This window comes from Ixodes scapularis, unplaced genomic scaffold (genome assembly GCF_016920785.2).
Source record: "Ixodes scapularis isolate PalLabHiFi unplaced genomic scaffold, ASM1692078v2 PGA_scaffold2__306_contigs__length_199485367, whole genome shotgun sequence".
Lineage (NCBI taxonomy): Eukaryota > Metazoa > Arthropoda > Arachnida > Ixodida > Ixodidae > Ixodes > Ixodes scapularis.
Window position 1 is genome coordinate 84,790,944 of NW_024609857.1, and position 21,097 is coordinate 84,812,040.

Below are 21,097 nucleotides of genomic sequence, written 5' to 3' on the forward strand. Positions count from 1 at the left end.
TCACGGAGACAAGAACTCGTATGAAGTCCAACCGCCAACCCCCAAGCAGCGTGCACCTCGCTGTGCCATTCTGTTGCGGATTAAATAAACGCATTTACCTGGAGTATGTGAAATTAAGCCTAACCACTTCCACGATTTCACTGTCTGAAAGCGGACCACAGACGACGGCTTGTTTGTTGACATCAGTGCATCCGATAGGCGAAGAATGTCCAGGACTCGGCAATTCCTCGACCTAAGCTTCGTCAAGTGTGCGCGACACTCGGTTTCACGGTTGATCACTTCCATAGGTACCGCAACTACGCACTTGCGGCCATTATGTGAGCAGCCTGGCTTGGCTTGGCTTGACTTGACTTGGCCTGACTACTTGGCGGCAAAAGAAAACTGGCTTGCTGGCTTGCTGAATTGGACGCAATTCAAGACTCTCGGATCCGAAAATTGGAGGTGCGTTGATTAAGGGACGGAAAAAAAAAGACAAAATATTGATGCCCGTTGTGAGGGGTGCGTTTTTTATGCGATTAAATACGGCAGTCATTATGGTGTCGCGCAACGAGATTCTATTTCAGGTGCCCCACAACGCGCCGGCACGCCTGCCATACGTGCTGTAAGAGGCAATACGTACCCTCTTCTCCTAGGCAATGATCATCATCATCGGCAGTATGTTTCTTTCTATTCGTACGTTGCTGTTGCCTCCATTTTTGCATAAGGCTGATCGTGCACGCTTTCGGAAAGCGTGTCGTGGAGACTTTTCAGGACTTTTTGCAACGGTGCACGCGCTTAGTATGAGCAGAGTAGAAGTGGATGAGCGGGAAATTCTTCGAAGAGAAAACGCAGCGGAGTGTGGAAGTTCTTCCATCGCTCCTGCGCTGCATCGTCGAAGTGCTTTGTGTGTGGCACCATCGTGGAAACGCCCACAAACACGACAATGCCTTTGTTGAATCACCTGAAGCGTCATCCGGGGGCTCGCAAGGAGTATGAAAGCGCAACTGCTGCGGCAGAGCAACATAATACTCCAAAGTCCAAGAACGCAAGTATGATGCCGGCTTTCCAGCCCCGACTGAGTAAGCAAAGTGTTCGTGCCAGGGCACTAACAAAGAAAATTTAGCTGCTTCATCGCAACTGGCCTGCACAGCTACACAGTCGTGGAGGAACCAGCATTTCTAAAGCTGATGAAATCTGCAGTGCCTGAGTACAACGTTCCTTCTCGAGCGACGTTTTTGAGGACTGCCGTGCTGGAAATGTACAATGCTGCTAGATATGCTCTCCACACTTTGCTGCACAGCGTCCTAAGGAAAGACATGGGCTGTATTGCCATTACCACTGACGGCTGGGCGTTACGAGCTGGCGACAGTTATGTGTCAGTGACGTGCCACGTGCTGAGTGAGGACTTCGTGCCTAACAGTTTTGTGCTTATGTGCCGCTGCATGCGTGAACGCCACACTGCGGAGGATCTGCGTCCTCTGATCAAGGACGTCTTTGAGGAGTGGGGCATACCTCTGACTCTTTCTTGCTTTGTAATCACTGATAACGCTCAAAACTTTGTTTCTGCAATTGCCCGAACGCTGTGGGTGCACATTGCGTGTTTTGCATATGCCTTGGAGCTTCGCGTTCAAGATGCCAAGGAAGAAACCGAGGGGTTTTCAAATGTGTGTACCAAAGTGCGAGCCATAGTGGGGCACTACAAACGGAGCAGCAGTGCAAGGGCAAGATTGCAAGATATACAAAAGACAGTGATGTGATTGGCCTAAGCCGTTTTGGAGCACCTTCTGGAGCAGCCAAAACAGAGTTTTGGAGCAGCAAAACTGGCTTTTGGAGCAGCTAAAACAGTGCTTCGGAGCAGCGAAAGTGGTTTTTGGAGCTGATATTCTTAGAAAAAAAAAAAAGATATTAATTTTAGGTGGTGGACAAACGAAGGACACATTGCTCGCCGCAATCAACCAATTATTGTCAAGATAGACCACCTGGGAGTCCTTCAACATGTAACTGAAATGCCAATGACTTAACACATTTTGCAATGCTTCAGTTCAATGATACGAATATATCGGACGAAACTGCACATATTAAAATTTATTTGAAAATGACCAGCTTAGTAGTAAATAGAGAGTTTCAGTAGATCGTTTTCAAAGGCCCGCTACAGCGCGCGCTTCAGAGCGTACATCGAAGGGGCAGCGCGAGCTCCCACTACAAGTAGCGTGACCCCAAAACACGATCTACCAAAACTCTATATTATCACATAATTAGGTTGACTAGTAATATAATAAATGGAAGAAGTCTCTAACTGATGAAACACCTAACTACTGCCGTGCCCTGCGAAATTGTCACGCGAGCGGAGATGGCTGTTCGACCGAAACCATGCCACTTCGCTCCGTCTCCAACTAATTCCCAAAATTGTATGCAAAATGTAACTGTCCAACATACGACAAAAAAAAAAACAAAAAAAAACAAAACAGTCTAGCAGCACGTGCTTGCCAGTCCGGCAGGCGAGGTACAGCTAAACACACACACACAAAAAAAAAAAAAAAAGAATGTGAGCGCATTGATGCAAGACATCGCGAGTCAGGGTCAAAAAGTTCTTGGAGCGCTTTGTGCAACGACTGAACTCGAGACAAATAAGCACGCTGTGCGGGTTCAGCATGCGGACATTGCCTTCTTTGCTTTATATCACTTTTCTTCACCAACATCTTTCGCGGCTGATTTTTCACGTACCGGGGTACGTCTCGAAAGAAAGCCTACCGAGAGAAACCTAGGCAATCAATACTTCGACACAGCAGTCTTTGAGCTAAAGGGATGTTTGTAGTAGCGTATTAAACAAGAACAGGATTGTTGTTGAATATGCGGCAGTCCTTACGTTTGTTTGGAAAGTGCCATAACTGCAGTGACGTGGGGATGGCAACACCCGACGCCACGTGACCATGGTGGCTGGCAGGCAGGGACCAAATATAGTTTGGCCACGGCCGTTGCTTTCAGGAGCGAGTGCTTCAGCCCATAAAGTAACCCCCGCTGAGCAAGAACATGGTTTCGTTTCACAGCGTGACGGCACGGCTGGTACCCAGCACGCTAGCGTCGGAGCGTCCGCACACAACCACGTCTATCATTGAAATTGTTTTTTTAAAAAGACGCGAGACGAGAGACGGCGGGAAAAATCATACAAGACCGGATGAACGATTGATGCAGGGTAGTTTATGTCGGATGGTTGCTGGCACCACCTAGCTCATGTGTGCTCAATTACGGTACTCAGTTTAGTTTCGGTTTTGAAAGATGACTGAAATTGGTCCTTTGGCGCAGGCTTGGCGCAGATTACCCATATTTTGGCAAAATGTAGCAGGATGAAGCAGGGTTAGCCCCTTGGCGCAGTTTGGCGCAATTGGCGCAGCAATCACATCACTGAAAAGAGGATGGGCATAGAAGTTTCTCTTCAGCTGGTACAAGAAGTACCCACAAGATGGAATAGTGAGTACGCCATGCTGGCGCGCCTGCTAAAGCTCAAGTCCACTGTCGCGTTAGACCTGGCAGAAACCGATACCATTGAGAACTTGGCCACGGAAGAATGGCGTCTTGTAACGGCCTTGGTGTCAGTGCTGCAACCAATTAAAGAAGCCAGAACAGCTGCTTGTGCCGAGTCTTTCCCAACACTTTCCATGGTTGTTCCACTTGTTCACTGTGTGAAGATATTGCTTTCTGAGGGTGCAAGTGGAATTCAAGACAAGGCATTCTCCCAGAATCTTCTCAGATCAGTGAAAACAAGGTTCCTGGATGTAAGCACACAGGCACCTCATGCCCTTGCCAACTTCCTTGATCCTCGATTTAAAGATATCTGCTACCACAAGGAAGAAAAAGAGAATGGGGAGTTCCTATTCCTTACAATGCTTCAGGATGTACAAGACTCAACACAGCTCACGTCCGAACAAAGTTGCACCGAACAGCAATCTCAAACCAGTGAGCAGCCTTCAGTGTGGAATATATTGAACAGCTTGGCATTGTTGAAGAAGTATGATGCACCAAGTTGTCTAATGCAAGAGGTCTACAACTACATTCAGTCTCCAGTTTTGCCGCGTACCAACAGCCTATTCCACTGGTGGCAAACTGTAGGCAAAGAAAAGTACAAGACCCTCGCATGTGCGGCGCAACAATACCTGGCAATTCCTGTAACCCAGGTTGCAAGCGAGAGACTATTCTCAACGTGCTCAAACAGTGTGACAAGCCGACGAGAGTCGCTTTCTGCAGAACACCTGGAAAAGCTTGTTTTTTTGCATGGGAACTACCTCAAGCTGATGTAACAAGCCTTCTCATTTTTTGATCTGCGAAGATAAGATGTCACCTCACTCCCATATAGCTAGTGAAAAGAACGCTGATAAGGTGCAAGATTCCTTTTCTTCTTTTATAATTCCACGTGAACTGTGATTTTATGTTCAGCATCCGTGTGAACCTTGATATTATGTTTAGCATTCGAACAGTTTAGTAGTTTTTGTCTCTATTTAAGTATATGTTGTTAACTCTAGTCATTCTCATCTATGTAGTCCCATTATTACAATGATTTTAAGAAACATTTTGGAACAAAAAACTAATTTTGTAATCTGTACTCTTTTTAGTAGCAGTTTACTTACTATTCAAAAATTATTTGAAAATTATTCAATTCGTATTCGGTACGGTGCCACAATTATTCAATTCATATTCGATTCTGTGTCAAAAATCACTATTCGCATACCCCTATAAAACATTGATCACCCGTGATTGATGGACTTCAAAACTCCCGCACAGCTCTTGTGCTGACTGCGAAATCTCAAAAGTTGGTTGAAGACTACAGTTTAAGTTTCTGCGTTTTTCTTCTCCTTTCCACGTGGCGGCGATTCTTAAGTCGAATCTGAAGACAATGGCATGTCATCATTTGAGACAGCTACGGCCACTTCCATGGGTCCGGCAAGCGCTCAGAAATGTATCGATTCTCGCGAATCCTTCATTGGTTTATTTCACTCGGAGCACAGCAGTGGGTCTGACGATGAAGTCAGATTATCACATTTTAGTTCTCATGACCTCTGCGTTGCCACATTGAGAAACTGCTCAGCCCAATGGCACGTCAGTCATGAGGGTTGACTTTAATTTTTAGTGGTTGAATAAATACTTATTGAGTTAGAACTCCACTTCTGCAGAGTTCTTTGTAGTGAAAATGCAAAATATTTAGTATATTTCAACCTTTTCTTTTACACTTTCATTTTCTACAGTATAGACCAGGGGTGGCCAGGCTGACCCGGCCTAAGAGCCGCAAACAAACCCACGAAACTTGCAAGAGCCGCGGGGGGGGGGGGGGGGCAAACTTTTGTATAGAGCAGTAAACGAAACTTGAACTACTTTCAATATGTCAGAATCAAAAGCAGACCAACTGTACGTAAGGTAACAGTAGAACAAGACTACCAAACAGCAGCCTATCTTTCAATTTAAAACGCATTCCATTTCTCTTTTCTTTTTCTGAGGGGGGGAGCCACGAGCCGCACTTATACACGCGGAGAGCCGCATGCGGCTCGCGAACCACAGCTTGGCCACCCTTGGTAAAGACATATTTTTACCCGGTTTGGCACAATATTTGGAACACAATTGTGTTTGACAAATTAAATATTGCATTAAAAGTCAAGTCTCTGCTTTGATGCTCGCATCCTTCAAAAGCCCTCATTCAGCTTAATTTCTATGGATGACATTCTATAGTAAACCTATAATAGTTTCTTCAGAAAAAAAATATTCACAAAACGTCGCATAAAGCAAACCCTTTCCCCATGGTCAGGCAGGAGTTTTAAACCACCTGTTCATTCAACATTTTACATAATGTTTGTAAAGGAACCATAAGAGCTAGAACCAAGGACAAAATGTAAAGTATGCAGAATACCGAGGTACTGAAAGCCCAACAACTTCAACTGCAGCTGAAAGAGGGATGAGCGCATAGGGCAAACTGGTGAAAAGTCGCCATAACTAAACCCGAGACAGGGAGACATCATGTGTTGTCCCTTCGTTTTACGTGCTTTCCTTCTCCTTCCGTCTCGGGTTAAGTTATATCAACTGCAGCATTTTCATGGGATTTGTGGAAAGCAGACTGGATTTCGTAAATTGGGCGAGGTATTCTCGGCGGCAGTCGTGGGAACACTTTTTTGCATTGGCTGAAACACACGCATAAAAATTGTGAGAAATGGCAACTCACTTGTTATAGACGATGCAGAGGAACTTCTTGGATGGCCGCAAGCGCGCATACTCGACCAGGGTGGACGTTTTGCCTGTTCCTGAAGAAGGTGGGGTGTCTCTTTTGCACAAGACAAGCAATCTCGGCGAAAGAACCACGTGCAATTACCTCGCCACAATGACACCGGGCCAACCCACGTAACTTCCCTGGGTCCCAAAATGGGACCTAGGGAAGTCACATGTCAGCTTCAGAAGGAACTTCTGAGGCTGACAAGCCCCTCTGTGCTCAGCATAAGGCAAGCCCGATTAAAAGTAAATTACTCATTGCTAAGATATAGGTTATCCTTTTTTTTTTGCATGCTTTGTTAGTGGGCAGAGTCGTCTGGTCAGGGGAAAATGCCATATATACTCAAATATAGATTGATCTCTTACTCGGAAAATTGGCAAGAATATAATAGGTACAATATCGTTGAAGTAAAGTAAATTTAAAAAAAATTTATTTAGGGTGTTCCTAGTTATGCTAGCTAAAACTTTATTGTCACCCGCATTGGCCATCTGATTGTCCAAATTTCTAGACAACGCCGCCCCCACCGTCGCAATGTCAGTGATGTCACGAAAAACCAGCTAAAAGTACCGAGGTGACACTCTGCAGAATGGTTGCATGGCGACTGCTGCGATAAGGCAGAGCGAGAGTTTACCATTTCTTACGAAATCGCATGATTATCATGTAAATCATGTGCCTCCAAGCAATTTTCACGAGGCACTTCACGAATTTGCAATTGACTCTGGGTTCTTAAATAAATGTCTAGAAAGCTAGCTAATTAGTAGTCTTTACTAAACAACTCAGCTCAAACAAAAAAAAAATACTGGCTGTTTCACAAAACACTGGCCAAAAGCACACAGTTGCTTTCCTTTGCATGGGTGCATGTTAACTGAGACACACCGTGGAGGTTTAACTCTGCCTATCTCACAAAGAGATTCTCGGGTATGAAATCTTTAGCCACTGGCAATCTTTTGTTGGGACAAGCGAAGAACATGGAACAGATGGAATCGTATGGGCTAAAAATTAACCAGATGAAGAGTTGCGTATAGTGGCAAAAGAACCGAGAGAGTGTCTCTGATGCGCCTACCTGCAAATGCAATGATGCGGACAATGTCGTTGGGACTCAGCTCGTGGTTGATGACCCTCATCTGCTCGTGAGTGTATTTGACGCGTTGACTAGATGTCCTGTTGATGAAGAATAATAAATAAAACATTTGTCAACGAAGTTTGTCCGCTATAACATACCTACGACATAAAACGGGAAGTGTGCCAACAGAGTAAACAACACCAAAGAAACACCTTGATTCTATGCATAAAGTGAGAAATATGCAAAATCTTTTCATACTAAATTTAGCGGATGGTGGTCATGTGATGTCATCAGTGTGTCACGTGACATTCCATCGCGTGAGACCATGATGATAGGTTGTGTGACACTGCAATTATAAACTGTACGTAATGTGATCAGCCAACATGATCATGTAACTCTAGCTTACAGAATCACATTGGTCTGATGGACCACGTGACACTTCTAGTGGTCATGTCATCACTTAACAATAGTAATTACATAATCATATGACCTACACTGATTACATGATAATGGGACGTAAATCCTATGACTGTTCCTAGACGCCCCTACCCAGCATTTGGAAACGGTAAGTGCTTCACCAATGCTGGTTATCCGTGACAATGCTGCAGATGCCACCACGTTGAACTTAAGCAGGATTAAACGAGCTGAACCGATATAGGTAAGCTCAGTTTAGCTCAACTGTCGTCAGCGGCTGAATGACAGCGACGCTATTTAGCTCCAGCTGATTGCAGTTAAGCCAACTGCCATTGTATTAGACTGGCTCCACTCACCCAAACTTGAGAATGTTCTGCTGTCCCTTATGTGACTGTTGGACGGCAGTCAAGTCCTTGAGAGTGCCCGACCACATGTTCTCGTACAGGTGAAGTGCGTAGTAGGTCCTGTAGTGGTACCTGAACAAAAGTTCGAGTGACTCTAACGTTTCCTTTCCTTAATGATTCGGCTTTTCCCAAGATTAGCGAGTAAATATTTTTAACCTCGGAGTTCGCAATAGCCACATATCAGCTACGGCTACAGCTGGAAGTAACTACGCTGTACTCCTTTGTAGCCCATTAGAAAGTGTTTATTAGTGAACATACATATATACAGGAATCGATACCACAGATCGCAGACATACGGATAAGCATTGCACGGTGCGATAAACACACGGGAACTCGTGAACTTCCGTGTCATAGGAACTGGTACCGCAAATCGTGAACGGAGCATATTCGCTTACCACAGTGCAATAAACTCCCCGCAAGCTCCCGTGTCATGGAAAATGATACCGCAGATCGTGGACGCATCAGAATCACGTTTCACAGAGCAATAAATACGCAGGAACTAGCTATGAACTCGTATGTCACGGAAACCGGTGTAGCAGATCGTGGACGCAGCAAATTCGCGTTTCGTGGTGCACACGTAGGAACCCACCACGAACTCGCATGTCACGGTAACCAATGTCGCGTGCGTGGTTGATCTGATGTGTGCGTGGTTGATGTGATGTGGGTCGGAGACAGCATAACGACCGATGGGAATCGGGGGAGGGCGGTGTTTCAGAGTTTTTAGCCTATGGATATTTGGCCAGAAAAACGGGATGGGCTATCTCTCGGGGGAGGGCACCCCTACGAAGTTTGATGGTAGGAAAAATGACGCTGCTGTGCTGGGTCCTGCAGTACAGGAATAGCTAATTCTCATTGTAGGAAAAACCGGAAGTTATGTTATTTTAACTTTAATGTGGTATACTAGAAAATGTTAGTATTCATATAAAATTAAACAATTTTGGTTGCAATTTCTGCTGCAATAACAATTTCGGTGCTCAAATGAAACTAAAAATGTGCAAACTAAAATTCAGTTGAATGTGAACAGATTTTTCCAGAAAGTTTTGAAAACATGTTCTTTTAGCAGAGCATGAGGAAGGCCAGCAGTTTTTGTAACGGAATGATAGCTCTTCCTCATCCTAGGTTGACCACAGTAGATGGCTACCCTTCTACTTTTTATAAATATATGAGGACATTTTCTGTAAAAAAAAGTGGGTTTCTACTTAATTACCCCCAAAAGCCCAATAATGAAACGAAGCAAAGCAAACAGGCAACTGGGAACTGCTCACCCATGATTGATGTTGTAGTTCTTCTGGAAGTGCAGAAGGAAGGTGGCAATGCAGTACAACGCCTCGCTGAGGGCCAGATTGTCGAGCGACGGGTGAAATAGCTGAAAGATGTCCTGGACGCTCTCCGAAACCACCACGAGTGCTGCCACAATGCACCACGGGTGTACAAACTGCAAAGGGCATGGTAAAATATCCAATCACAAATCGTCAAGTACTATTATCTAGGCTTTTCTGGTGAACTGCCAACTACACAAAGAAGATGAGGGTCCTACGGACAAGATCACAAACATAGATGAAGGGTGTCTAGCAAATTATTATTTTTTCAGGTTTTCCCTGGCAATTTCAGGTGAAACTCCCTGACCACTGTAGAGGCGGTTAAATATATAAGACCATTACAAGACAAGGCATTAAGCATTGAGCACTGCGAGGATCATTTTGCACAGGCTTAATGCAACTCGCATATTCCAAAATATTCGGATTCGTCCAGTTCGGATTAAATGAGCACTTCCTTGCCACCGATATCGTCAGTGCAGAGGCCACTTCCGGAAACACGATGAAAACACGACGCTCAACCGCACATGTCAATAACCGAATGGCAACATGGCCACACGGCCGCCAGATACATACGTTCAGATACTTTCGGCTTAAGGCTTGATTTGGATTGGGGTCTGCGGCTTTCCCATTTGTTACTAAATCTAGTACCTCTAACTGGATCTAGCCTAGTGTCACGCTCTCAATACAATCCAATGAAGGCTTGGACTGGATTTGTCGGCTGTTCTCTTTGCATCGGGTAGCACTCTACATCGGGTGAACAGAGCCCGCACTTTGCTCTAAGCAGAATTTATTGCCTATTCTTGTGCCACCAAGTCCCCAAGTCTATGTTCAGGGCACTCGATGGCGTTTCCGGCTCATTTTCCCTGACTGGGCTGGCTTTTTGACAATAGCCCTGACGATTCCCCGATTTTTCCCGGTAATTAAAAATTCCCTGACAATCCCCGGTTTTCCCGGTCGCTAGACACCCTGAGATACATAACACTAAAGAAGGGCACCATTTCTTTCGAACCTGTCAACCTCACCTTGCCAGAAAAGCAGTCCCGAAAGCCTCCTTGCAGCACTTCCGTGGCTATCTCATATTTTTCATGATTCCTCAGGACAGCTTCAAGGCCCTTTGCTTCTTTTCTAAACTTCAACATGTACCTGGAAAGCAAACATTATCTGTAGCATTAACTAATGAATGTGAAATGGAACGACAAATGCACACCGAATACAAAAACCGAGGAATCCGGGACAGGCTCAACTTCTACGCGCAAAGTGAAGAACGCAGCACGCAACACATAGAATATTTAGTCAAAGCTAAGCACTTTATCACTTGAAAGAGCTGCCTCGAAAGGCCGCGATAACCAAACACAAAAGCACCTAAAGGTAAAGAGCACTTTAAATATCGTAATCTTTACTGGCTCAGAAGAGCCGTGGCACCGCGGAAAGGCGACAGCCCGTACCATGGAGGCCCGCGGTGCCACGTCTAGTGATTATGATTATGAGATGATATATACAAGGGGGGGGGGGGGGGACGACGCGGCCTTCTCAACATCGCAAGCAGTGTTGCTTCGGGGTTTGCCAAAACACTTCTGCCAGCTGTAAGAAGTGCCTGGTTTGGGCAAAATGTCTAGGAAGGGATGCTTATCCAGCAGATAGGAAAAGCCAAAAACAAATATCGAGCATCTAGAACATGGGTTCTCAAACACTCAAACAGAGTACCATCATGATTTCCCCGGCCCCCAATCAGCCCGCAGCGCAGAGTGAGAAGGGTGAGCGCATGCGCGTGAACTCCCAGCTACTCCCAGCCGAGTGGGGAGGGTCACCATTTATATTCATTTGCCCGGTAGAATGCATGGAATCGGCATCTAAATTTCAGTTATTTCCTTTTATATTGCTGGCTCTGGCAAGATAACTATATACTGTTATTCCTTGGTGGGTTAAAAAGCTAACAAATGAAGTTTTCTCGATGTCTGACCGCAAACTTATATTCAGGAAAAAAAAAGACAGCCAGTAGCAGACAATGCGTAGTTTCAACAGTACTCTGTACGGAAAGCGTGTTTCATCAAAATGGTGGTCGTCTCCTCTTTCCTCCCTCCTTCCTTTCTCCCTCCCCCCTCCCTTGCCCCTTCGGCTCTGTCCACCCTCTCCTCCACTTTCCTCCTCTCCAGTGTCTTTGTCACCACACCCGCTGGTCAGACACTCCCAATGTATCGCACTGGTCTAGACCATCCTCGAAGACGAGAATTAGGAGCTCCAGCACCACAAAGTGGATAAAATATGTTTTTAATCCAAACAGCAGAGAATGCGCTTTTGCCATGCACAAGATGTAAAAAACTTGTTTAGCAAGAAATTTCTGACTTCTGATGTCTCAAAGCTAAAATCAGTTGAAACGTGGTTGTAAGATCATTACTATAGGCAATTAAGCAGTGCTGGGAAAAGTACATATAAAAAGTACTTGAAGTAAAGTACAAATTAAGTGAGAGGTTATGTACTTCATGTAAAGTACAAAATAAGTGAGAGTTCATGTACTTCAAGTAAAGTAGTAAGTACACTAGGTGCCATGTACAATGCAATTTAAAGTAAGTACACTAAGTGCCATAAATACAATGCACTTTAAAAATAAAGTACAAGTACTGTTTAACACAACCTTTCATGATGCCCTTTAATTCCCTCATACAATGTTTTTTTTTTACTGGTATGAATTGCTGTAGGGGCAATCGGGGGTGCATCAATTATTTTTGGAAATGGCGGTGAATAGTGGATAAAGTGGCCACAGAGTAATTCTTTTACTCTCGCTGAAAAACTACTTAACACAATTAACTTATAAAGGCACTTATTTGTGTACGTCTTACACCCGCCATTACATCACTCAGAAAAACTACCAGATGACGTCTCGAAAGACGACAGCAAGTTTTCATGTGATGATAAGCCATTTATGACATACGCCGTTTGAACGATACGTATGACACATCCCTCCAAACAGAGCAATGCTTTGTCTGCTCGCGTGTCTGGTGAGAGTTGAATATCCCCCTAGTATTGCTTCAGAGTTGACAAAGCATCATTTTGTTATACAATATTAGCAGACCAAATTTGGGAACATACTTTGAAGTCGGGGGTTGTACGTTTCTCGGAAAGTATCAGAAAGTACTTTAAGTAAAGTGCAAGTACATACTCAGAGAATGTACTTCAAGTACAAGTTTTCTAATCCTAACTGAAGTAGTACTTTAAGTATGATGTACTTAAAGGGGCCCTGCAAAGACTTTTTTACTGGTTTTTAGTTTGCACCAAACCTGAGTGCACTGAACGTAATAACTTAATTAAACTTTTCTTTTCTCAAATTTCGCTTTATTTTAAAAGTTATAGGCGAATTAAAATTACAAAAACAAGCAAGAAATAACCTCCTTCAAGACGCCCTTGGTTGCTTGAGTGGCCGTGAACTAGAGGAGGGGTAGTGAGCTCAGTGAGCGCTCACGGCAGCCGCACTCAGTGTCGACGGCGCGAGAGGGCGCCGCTAAAGCATGTTCTGGATAGGCTGTAGGTAGCGGACAGCCAGAGCGGCTCTCATTGCATTTGCTGCCCGATTAAACACTAATTTGACATGACACTTCATTGGTCACAAACGACAGCAAACACAGGGTAAAGATCAGTTCAGAATGGCAGCCACTTCGCACTGCCGTACCGCGAAACGGCTAACCGCAAGACCAAAGCTGCTCGCCGAAGGCCTTCAGAATGCTCAGAGCCGGTTGGATCCTACAGTCGATACGACCGCAGCGCCGCCACGTACATCCGGGACCTTTCCGTGTCGGCGCCTGATCCCACTACTCCTTTCTGGTATGCGCCGACTCTTCCACCGCTTGGTGGCGGGTATGTCGACGGGTCATTTCTTGTTTCCGTACTTTATAAACTGCATTTGTTTCTTTTCCAATCTAAAATAGTGAACAATAACTACTTTTATAAATAATTGAAACGGTTCGTGCCACTTATATTTTGTATTTTGACTAAAAAGAAGCTTTTAGCGGCTCTGACTAGTAGTAAGCTCAGGACCAAAGACGTCACATATTACGCGCTTTCGGCACCGCAAGTTGCACCCGTCAATGGAGGTTTCTGCGTCACCTGGTTAAAATATGATGCACTGATATTTAGTTACTCTCTCCGTGCCCGCTGGCTTGCCCGAACCCCAAGAGACGTGGAAACCGCAAAAAAAGGTAGACGCTTAAATATGATTGCAGGGCCCCTTTAAAGTGCTTCCCAACACTGCATATAAGTCATTGTGGAGTCTTTCAGAAACCACGGACACAATGTTTCCTAAATGAAGAGCGTTCACACTCACCTTCATTTGCCTTCAACTATTCTAATAAAAATAATAAGAGCCACAAAAAATTGCTAAATTTGCGTTTGTCTGTTTATTAGTCAGCATGGAGTGATATTTGTTGGGGAATAAGTTACTTAGCACTTTAATGGTTTCAATGGGGGAAAAACGTAAATGAAATAACTAGAGCAAACTATCTAAGGACAAATACTTCATTTTCAGTCAAAATTTGCCGTTGCACAGGGCACGAATTATAATTAGGAAAATCTGCTACTCCAAGTTACACCTGCTTTCTCTTTCGCAGTTTATTGCAATGACAACACGGAATTCAGAATATTTTATCAGTAATGAACCATACAAATTTCACTGACAAAAAATTTGAATCTTTACAACAAAAACCCCAAAGATGTGTGGATTTACAAAAAAAAAACTGAATGCATGGTTGCATCAAGTGCAACGACCCATGTGACATCCAGAGCACCTGACAACACGTTGCTCTCTGCCAGTCCCCTGGTTACAGACTGTTTTTCTTAGCAAATGCACAACTCTGTGGCAAACAATTAATTGGATATATCGTGTTTAAGTGCTTCGTATATAAGCAAAACATTTTTGGGGAATCTTTAGGGCTCTTTAAGAGGCATGCGTGGAAATTTCTGAGGATCCGAGGAAGGATGTTTCCCTAGGTAGAGGCATCCTCTCAGTCTTTTACGGGAACTAGTTGTCAGAAAAACATTGATCACAGATAGTTTGGTTCAACTGAGTGCTTTGAAACTGGTCAGTGCCCCTTTGTACAAAAGCTACTAGCTCATGTAAGAGTGTTACAAAAATGTAAGCTCACGACCACAAAACCTTGCCACCTCTAGTGGCAATTTACTCGCCTAATGAGTCCAGGAAGACAGCTCCTGGTGGAGCACATCTTCTCTGACTCGCAGATGCACTGGACCTCGCACACGACAGACCTGCAGTTGCCCGCTTTGAACTTGTAGTAGCGTTTCCGGTGCTGCAGGAACTGTTGGTTTGGAAGAGACAGGAACACCGTGTAAAAAACTGATGGCAACTCGAGATCACATTGGCTGCTAGTGAAGCATGCTTTGCCAGGCAGTGCTGAAAGTTTGATTCCTCACGTTCTGCTTGGCCACAGGTTCCTATAGCGGCAAATGGCCCCTCAAGGGATTCATATCACTCCACCCACAAATCGCTTCCACTCAAGGCCGGCCTTACGCCATCAAGCACACTGGGCAAACTCTGGCCGTGACGCTTCCCACCTCCCCTCCCTTTTGATCTGCCCATATCTGCTAAGTAAAACATCACCAACATCACATTGTTAGTAAACATGTGAGTAGTGGCCCAACATGAGAGTTTTGTCAGCCAAGAACTGCATTCCAAAAACGAAAGGTTATCGAGCATAAAGCGTCATGCTGGGTGCCGAGCTCAAATAAATTAGAAAGCTAAAAGAAAATTCAATAGGGTATGCAGTGGTGCCTATTATTGATGGCACCATGTGCGACCGCCCAGGTCACCCACCCCCGGGGGCGGTACTGCTTTCGCTCATAAGGCACGCGACTTCTTACGGCGATTTTCCTGCTTTTTACCATACGGTTTACATTGCAAAGTCGTGCCAATATCTGCTTTGTCCGCGGTGGTTTCTGTGAAACTAAAAGAAAATCCAACGAATTTTCTTTAGTCCCACAGTCCCACAGAAAGTGTGCTCCCTTGGTCGAGAGGATAGGCCTAGCGACCGAAAACCAACACAGAAAAACATTGAATCTCTGGGAAAAAAGAAACCGCAGAAACATGGAACCCTTAGTTATCATTGTGTTAGTCAGCAAAGAGTGAGGAATTAAAAATTGTGTCCAATAAATCAACTTTGAAATGAGTTGTTAGTTTTGTTATGGTTTTGGATTTGAGCTCTTCCCTTTTTCTCTTGACAGCACATTAGCTTACCTTGGAAGTGCAAAACACTCAATGTGAGTTAGCCTTTTAGGTAAGCTTGAAGAACGAATTGAAGAGAAATCTACCCTTTCATTTAATATTCAATTATTTTAGCACTGTGCTAGGAGCTTGCCACAAGTACCGTTCGGTGACATGGCAAGCACTATGAGATGTCTGCATGCACTATCAGACACTACTCAGCTGCAAATAGATACGACTCTTCAAAATAATGTTTTACAAATTTTTTGGGGGGTCAGGACATGCCAAAAATATTATATCTGATAACTATACTGCTAGGACTCACAGTATGCTCCTATAATTCTGCTAAATTTGTTTTGAAAATGGCGCCATAGTTTTGTGGATAAATTGATTTATATGCTGGACCCTCGGACCCGCCCCATTCGTAAAGACCACCATGGCTGAAGGGTTGGTGATGCCACCAGTCAACCGGGCTGCGTCCCCTTGCACGCACTCACAGACTTGGCTCTCTTAACATCTGGAGCTTCAGCTTCCTCGTTTGCCTTCCGCATTTTGAGCATGCGGTTCGTGACGATTATGTCTACAGCATTGCTCGCGTCGTCAAAGTCTTCGATACTGATTGCAACAGCGATGAGAGTGATTGCTATCAAGAGGTGTTGGAAGCTGTTCATTTCAACTGCGACCCGCTGGTGACAAGTTCCAGCGACGGCAAGTCACGGACAAACTCGCCGTCGTCCGAGAAAAATCTTGCGGGCACATACTGGATGGAAGGTCAAAGGGCTGGGGGCAAGAAAAGCACTAAGGTTGCCGAGTTGCATGAGCGGTTTTGATCGTACCACTGCAAGGCGAGCTTGGGCGATCACGAGGGCCCCTAAAATGAGAGTGCAGTCATGATCACGTGGCTTATGGGCACCATGGCGTTTTTAACTTAAGCACTGTTGCCTAGTCGCCAAACGAAAATAATAAAAATTTGTAAATTGATAATTGCAATTCCTAGCACTCTAAAAATTGTGAAAGTTGGTGTATATACTAGGTAGCCTATGAGCATTCCACTTCAAGAATAATCTAACAATTTAATTTCATAAAATCAAAAATTGTTCGAGTATAGAAATCCTTACATGTCCAGCTTGCAAAAAGTAAAACATTCAACATTTTTTTTTTTTCCCAATTACTTTATCGTTTTTTTATGTCAAATATTGATGGTCCTTGTCTTTTATTAAATTTTTAGCGAATATCCACCCGTGAGTATGGGTACGAGACATCTAATCAAAATATTAATTTTCTTTCGAAAAAACTAATTTTGAAGCTGACGCGTAAATTTCCGAATCAGTGGCTGCCACTCTCTGGCCACAACAAGCAGGGGCGCTCGTGACATCAAACGTACCGAAGAGCAGACGACACTCCATCCTCCACGTCGTTGTGCGTTGAGTGTCCGTGGTTTTGTGGATTGCATCTGGTTAAGGCTATTTGCGGTATGCAATGGAGGGTGGGGTGAATCAGCTGTGCTGTGGGATGTAATAACACCACGAAGAAATGCAGTAGAGTGACATCTTATCGGTCTACGACTGATAAGTTTCTGCAATGGAAGTGGGTTCAAATAGTCCAACGCCAATGCTGTAAGGTAGCGTTCGCGTTGTGCTAAAAAATGTTTGCACCGTGCTAGCAAAAAAAAAAACAACCTTCCATAACATTTCGCTTCTGAAGCACCATCTAGGTCCACATGTCAGCGGATTGCGAGTGCAGCCACCACGGGCAGTCCCCTCGGAGGCAAAGCCGGCAGATAGAATGCAAATGTTGACTTCTCTGAAATCTTGCGCTGAAAATCTTGGAACATTTGCTAGTTATTGCTGGGCTCAGACAAGCTTGATGAATCATGGCCCATTATTTTCCACGGACAATCGTGACGGCCTTCCAACTGCTTCCAACACCAGAAGAAACGGGATCCAGCTGCCCGTATGCCGATCTTTAAACAACATCTAATGTCGCAACAAGATGGCGGACCAGGGAAGTTCCAGGTTAGGTTTGGTTTCGGCCATACCATATTTCTACAATTTAGAATTGTATAGAGAGATTTTGGGAGATTTACATGATATTCTAGGCGCAGTCTTCTGTGCTCCTTTAGGAATTAAGTTTAGTTGAAAACGTTCAAATTGATGCCGGACTCCCTTTTAACACTGCCATATTATTTTTTCATAAAAGAAGACATGTGGGGTCCCGTAACTTCCATTGAACAGCATGCAAAACATTGCAAAAAGAACCTGTGCAGGTACAATCAAATGTGTTTTCAGAGACTAACTGCGAGTATGTTGCTCTCACCGTTGGATCGCCGATGACTTGGAGCCATCTGCGGCAGACACGGTTGCAGGTCAACAAGAGCTCCTGGAGGCTTATGTTGGCAAAGACAGCCTCCAGCACTTCGGTGGGAAGCCGGTCAAAAGGATTGCTCAGCTCTGTCTCGGGAACCACCTCCGGGCACAGGAGTCCAAACACTTCAGTGATCACCACGGAGTCGTCGGAGTCATCAGAGTCCCCCTCCAGAGGGTACTGCCACTTGGAGTCTTCTACGGCATCCCAGGGGAGCGCATTGCATGAAAACCAAGACCTGTTACGCTTGCCTTGCTGAGATTAAGAACTCTAACCAAAAAGGGAAACTTTTTATTTGGTTTCCTCGATACGCAGGCTTTATTAAATGACCTGGCAGGGAATGACAATGGGACTCCCACTATTAATGTAGCTTTGCTTCCAGCATAGCACTCCAAAACTATTTTTACTAGGGTTGCTTTATTTTTTGCGAGCAAGGGTGCATGGCCTTTGGCAAGCCTTTGCTCTATCTAGAAGAGTTTGTGAAACAAGCTTTTTTCCATTTGCGGAACTGAAATTAGCTCTGTACAAGGAGCAGCGTGCTGAGGCATTAAAAACCTAAGTGGCACTTGATCACCGCCTGACTTCAGAACACATCATACTATGTAGCACCAGTTAGAGCACTGCACAGACCTCTAGTCTTACACAACCCTGGCCCGGCCCAATGGGATGCCTGCCAGATCTGGCCCAGCTAGAGGTGCCTCGACAGTGGGAGATAAAGCACACCTCGGGCGCGAGTCCGGATCCGGCCCAAGATCAATGCGTATTACCCGGCCTGTGCAGAGCTCCATCGCCAGTCCCTGTTCACCCGCGAAGAAACCAGGTGGAGACTCCAGATAAGCTCAGAGCGAAGAGATGCGAATGTGCATCGAGAAACCACACACTGAGGAGTTACAGATAATAACTAGGGTTCTTAAAAGATTCCGTGGTTACGCGGAATGCAGTTGTAAGACTGCCTCACCTTTGATAGAACCGACGAAAGAAAGCGACGAAGGCCCAGCAGCTTGAGGACAGCGATGCTCCTCGTCAAACTGGGCGCCAAGCTTCTTAGGAGACGTTTCGAAGTAACGCGTGATCTTGTTGTTCTGGGGCATCGTCTTGGCCCTCTTGCGCTTCCCCGGAGAGCCTTCGGGTGTCCTGCCGTTCTCTGGGCGGTTCGTGGCAGAGCTCCTCCTGTCGCTGCTGCCGGCGCAGCTGGCCAACAACAGTGCATGCGCCGACTGAAAGCTGGGGTACCTCAAAGACATGTCCTGGCCGGGGGCTGGGGTGTCGGAGGTGCCGCTCTTCGATGAGTTCGCTGCGCTGCGGCTCATCCTAGGCCTCTGAGCTGGGTAGAGACCCCGGTGAGGATCCCTCGACGATCTCTTGACGACGGACGGCGTGGCTAACGACGCGATGCCCTCGCGAGATCCGGCCAGCCTCTGGCAGTCGGCGTAGTCTAAACGAGCCTTCCGCTTGTTCAACATTCCACTCGAAGCGTCTATGGTTTTGTTATACGCCAAAACCAAGAGCAAAACGGAACCGTGAAGATCGGGAAAACGGTGCACTGCAAGCGATTTAACATCAATCATCCACTAAACGAACGATCGGTTGGCATTGTTAAAAAGCGCGAAGCCTCACTAACGCCGGCAGATAACCGTATGTCAATGTTATTAGTCCTCATTGTACACGATCGCACGTTAATTGTATTGATTACATGCGCTGAACCTGAAGGTAGTTGTCAAGCTTATAGCTTATCACGCCAGCGACTACAGCCATAAGGCTCAAGTCGCAAAATGATCTTGGCGATATTTCGAGCGAGTTACCTTCTGGTACTGTGTTGTAAAGTGTCCAAACTGCATCCAATATCAAAACTCCTTAATTTGTCCAAACCGCCAAAGCAGCCACAACACCACAGGAAAAGAAACCGAATTGAAAATGAAAAAAAGAAAACGTTAACACAATGTTGTTTGCTCAAAAGTCATAACGATCGCCGCCTTATATTCCTTCATAAAAAAATGAAAGACCAATTTTTTCTACTTATATACTTTAAATAGGTGCCGCTTCTTAAATTAATATTCAGATATGTCTAACTTTGGAAGGACACAAAAGTTATCTTATCTAAAGGACCGCTTCTTCGCTGCCATAGGAACCGTGCGCATCTAATTCAAGCCCCGACCAGGACGCCCCTAGCGGCAAACGGGTCCATTGCATCGGGGAGCTCCTGCCAGTCGCTGCGTTGGTTGTGCGTTGAAGTGGGTTAGCGCTAGGGGTATGGTGCCTGGATCGCGTCTCCGACTGGTGTGTTTAGCGTCCTATCCCGCCCATACATCAAAAGTGGTCCCCAAGTGGCAACAAATGACATCACAGAAGCAGGAGTGTCATGCTGTTGCCTGTCGCGATCCTGGCGGTTGGCCGTAGAAATGCTGGCGAAAAGGATGAGCGAACGCGAGGGTCGCTGTCGTCACGGCATCCCAGGCGTCCCAACTTCCCGCTGCTCTAGCTTCCGTGAACTGTCACAGTGGAGAGCGATCTGCAGCAGAACAGGCGTCTGCCATTTTCGCCATAACAGTTGGAACGCCGCCAGGGTCGCGACCGGCGACAACATGACACTTCTATGACGTCATCAGGCGGAAATCGAGGGACCACTTTTTTGGCCGCGGTAAGCACACCAGTCGGAGACGCGTTCCAGGCACCATACTAGGGGTGCCGCGAACATTTTTTCGAATCGAAGTTTCGATTATCGAATCAAGCGGTCCGAAAGGTTCGAAAGATTTCGATTTTTCGAATTGTCTACATCGTAAAATTCGACGGAAGTCGAATTTTCGACCTTGTTAAGAAGTTCGACGCTTTTCGAACCATCGAACTTATTACGCTACAAAATTCGATCTTTTTCGAACTTTCGAAGTTATTGCGCTGCAAAGTTCGATGCTTGTCGAACTTCCGAACTTAACTGACCAAAAAATTCGATGAATTTCGAACTTTCGAACTTATTTATCAAGAGAATTCGAAAAGTTTCGAACTTTCGAATCCTGAAAAGTCAGAATTCGACGAACTTCAAACTTTTAGGGTAAAAGTTCGACGTTCGTCGAACTTCGAAAGACCGGCGGACGGTTTCATTTGAAT

The 21,097-nt window shown here is 45.2% G+C and overlaps 1 protein-coding gene across 3 annotated transcripts in view; it reads right to left on the bottom strand.

The window, feature by feature from the left end:
• LOC8033846 (F-box DNA helicase 1) overlaps nt 1–20,169 on the bottom strand; it is a 62,194-nt gene extending 42,025 nt beyond the window's left edge. The window contains exons 1-9 of one of the 3 annotated variants that reach the window (XM_042291938.1): nt 19,798–20,166; nt 18,954–19,538; nt 17,948–18,192; nt 14,599–14,729; nt 10,449–10,569; nt 9,373–9,542; nt 8,060–8,179; nt 7,290–7,387; nt 6,182–6,260 (exon numbers count right to left, since the gene is read on the bottom strand). In XM_042291938.1, the coding sequence (XP_042147872.1) occupies nt 6,182–6,260; nt 7,290–7,387; nt 8,060–8,179; nt 9,373–9,542; nt 10,449–10,569; nt 14,599–14,729; nt 17,948–18,192; nt 18,954–19,458 (1,469 nt within the window). In that variant the 5' untranslated portion in view covers nt 19,459–19,538; nt 19,798–20,166. Of the gene's footprint in view, nt 1–6,181; nt 6,261–7,289; nt 7,388–8,059; nt 8,180–9,372; nt 9,543–10,448; nt 10,570–14,598; nt 14,730–17,947; nt 18,193–18,953 lie in introns of all 3 variants that reach the window. The other 2 variants (XR_006077986.1, XM_029966944.4) reach the window with 2 other exon arrangements.
• Between the last annotated feature and the right edge of the window lie 928 nt (nt 20,170–21,097).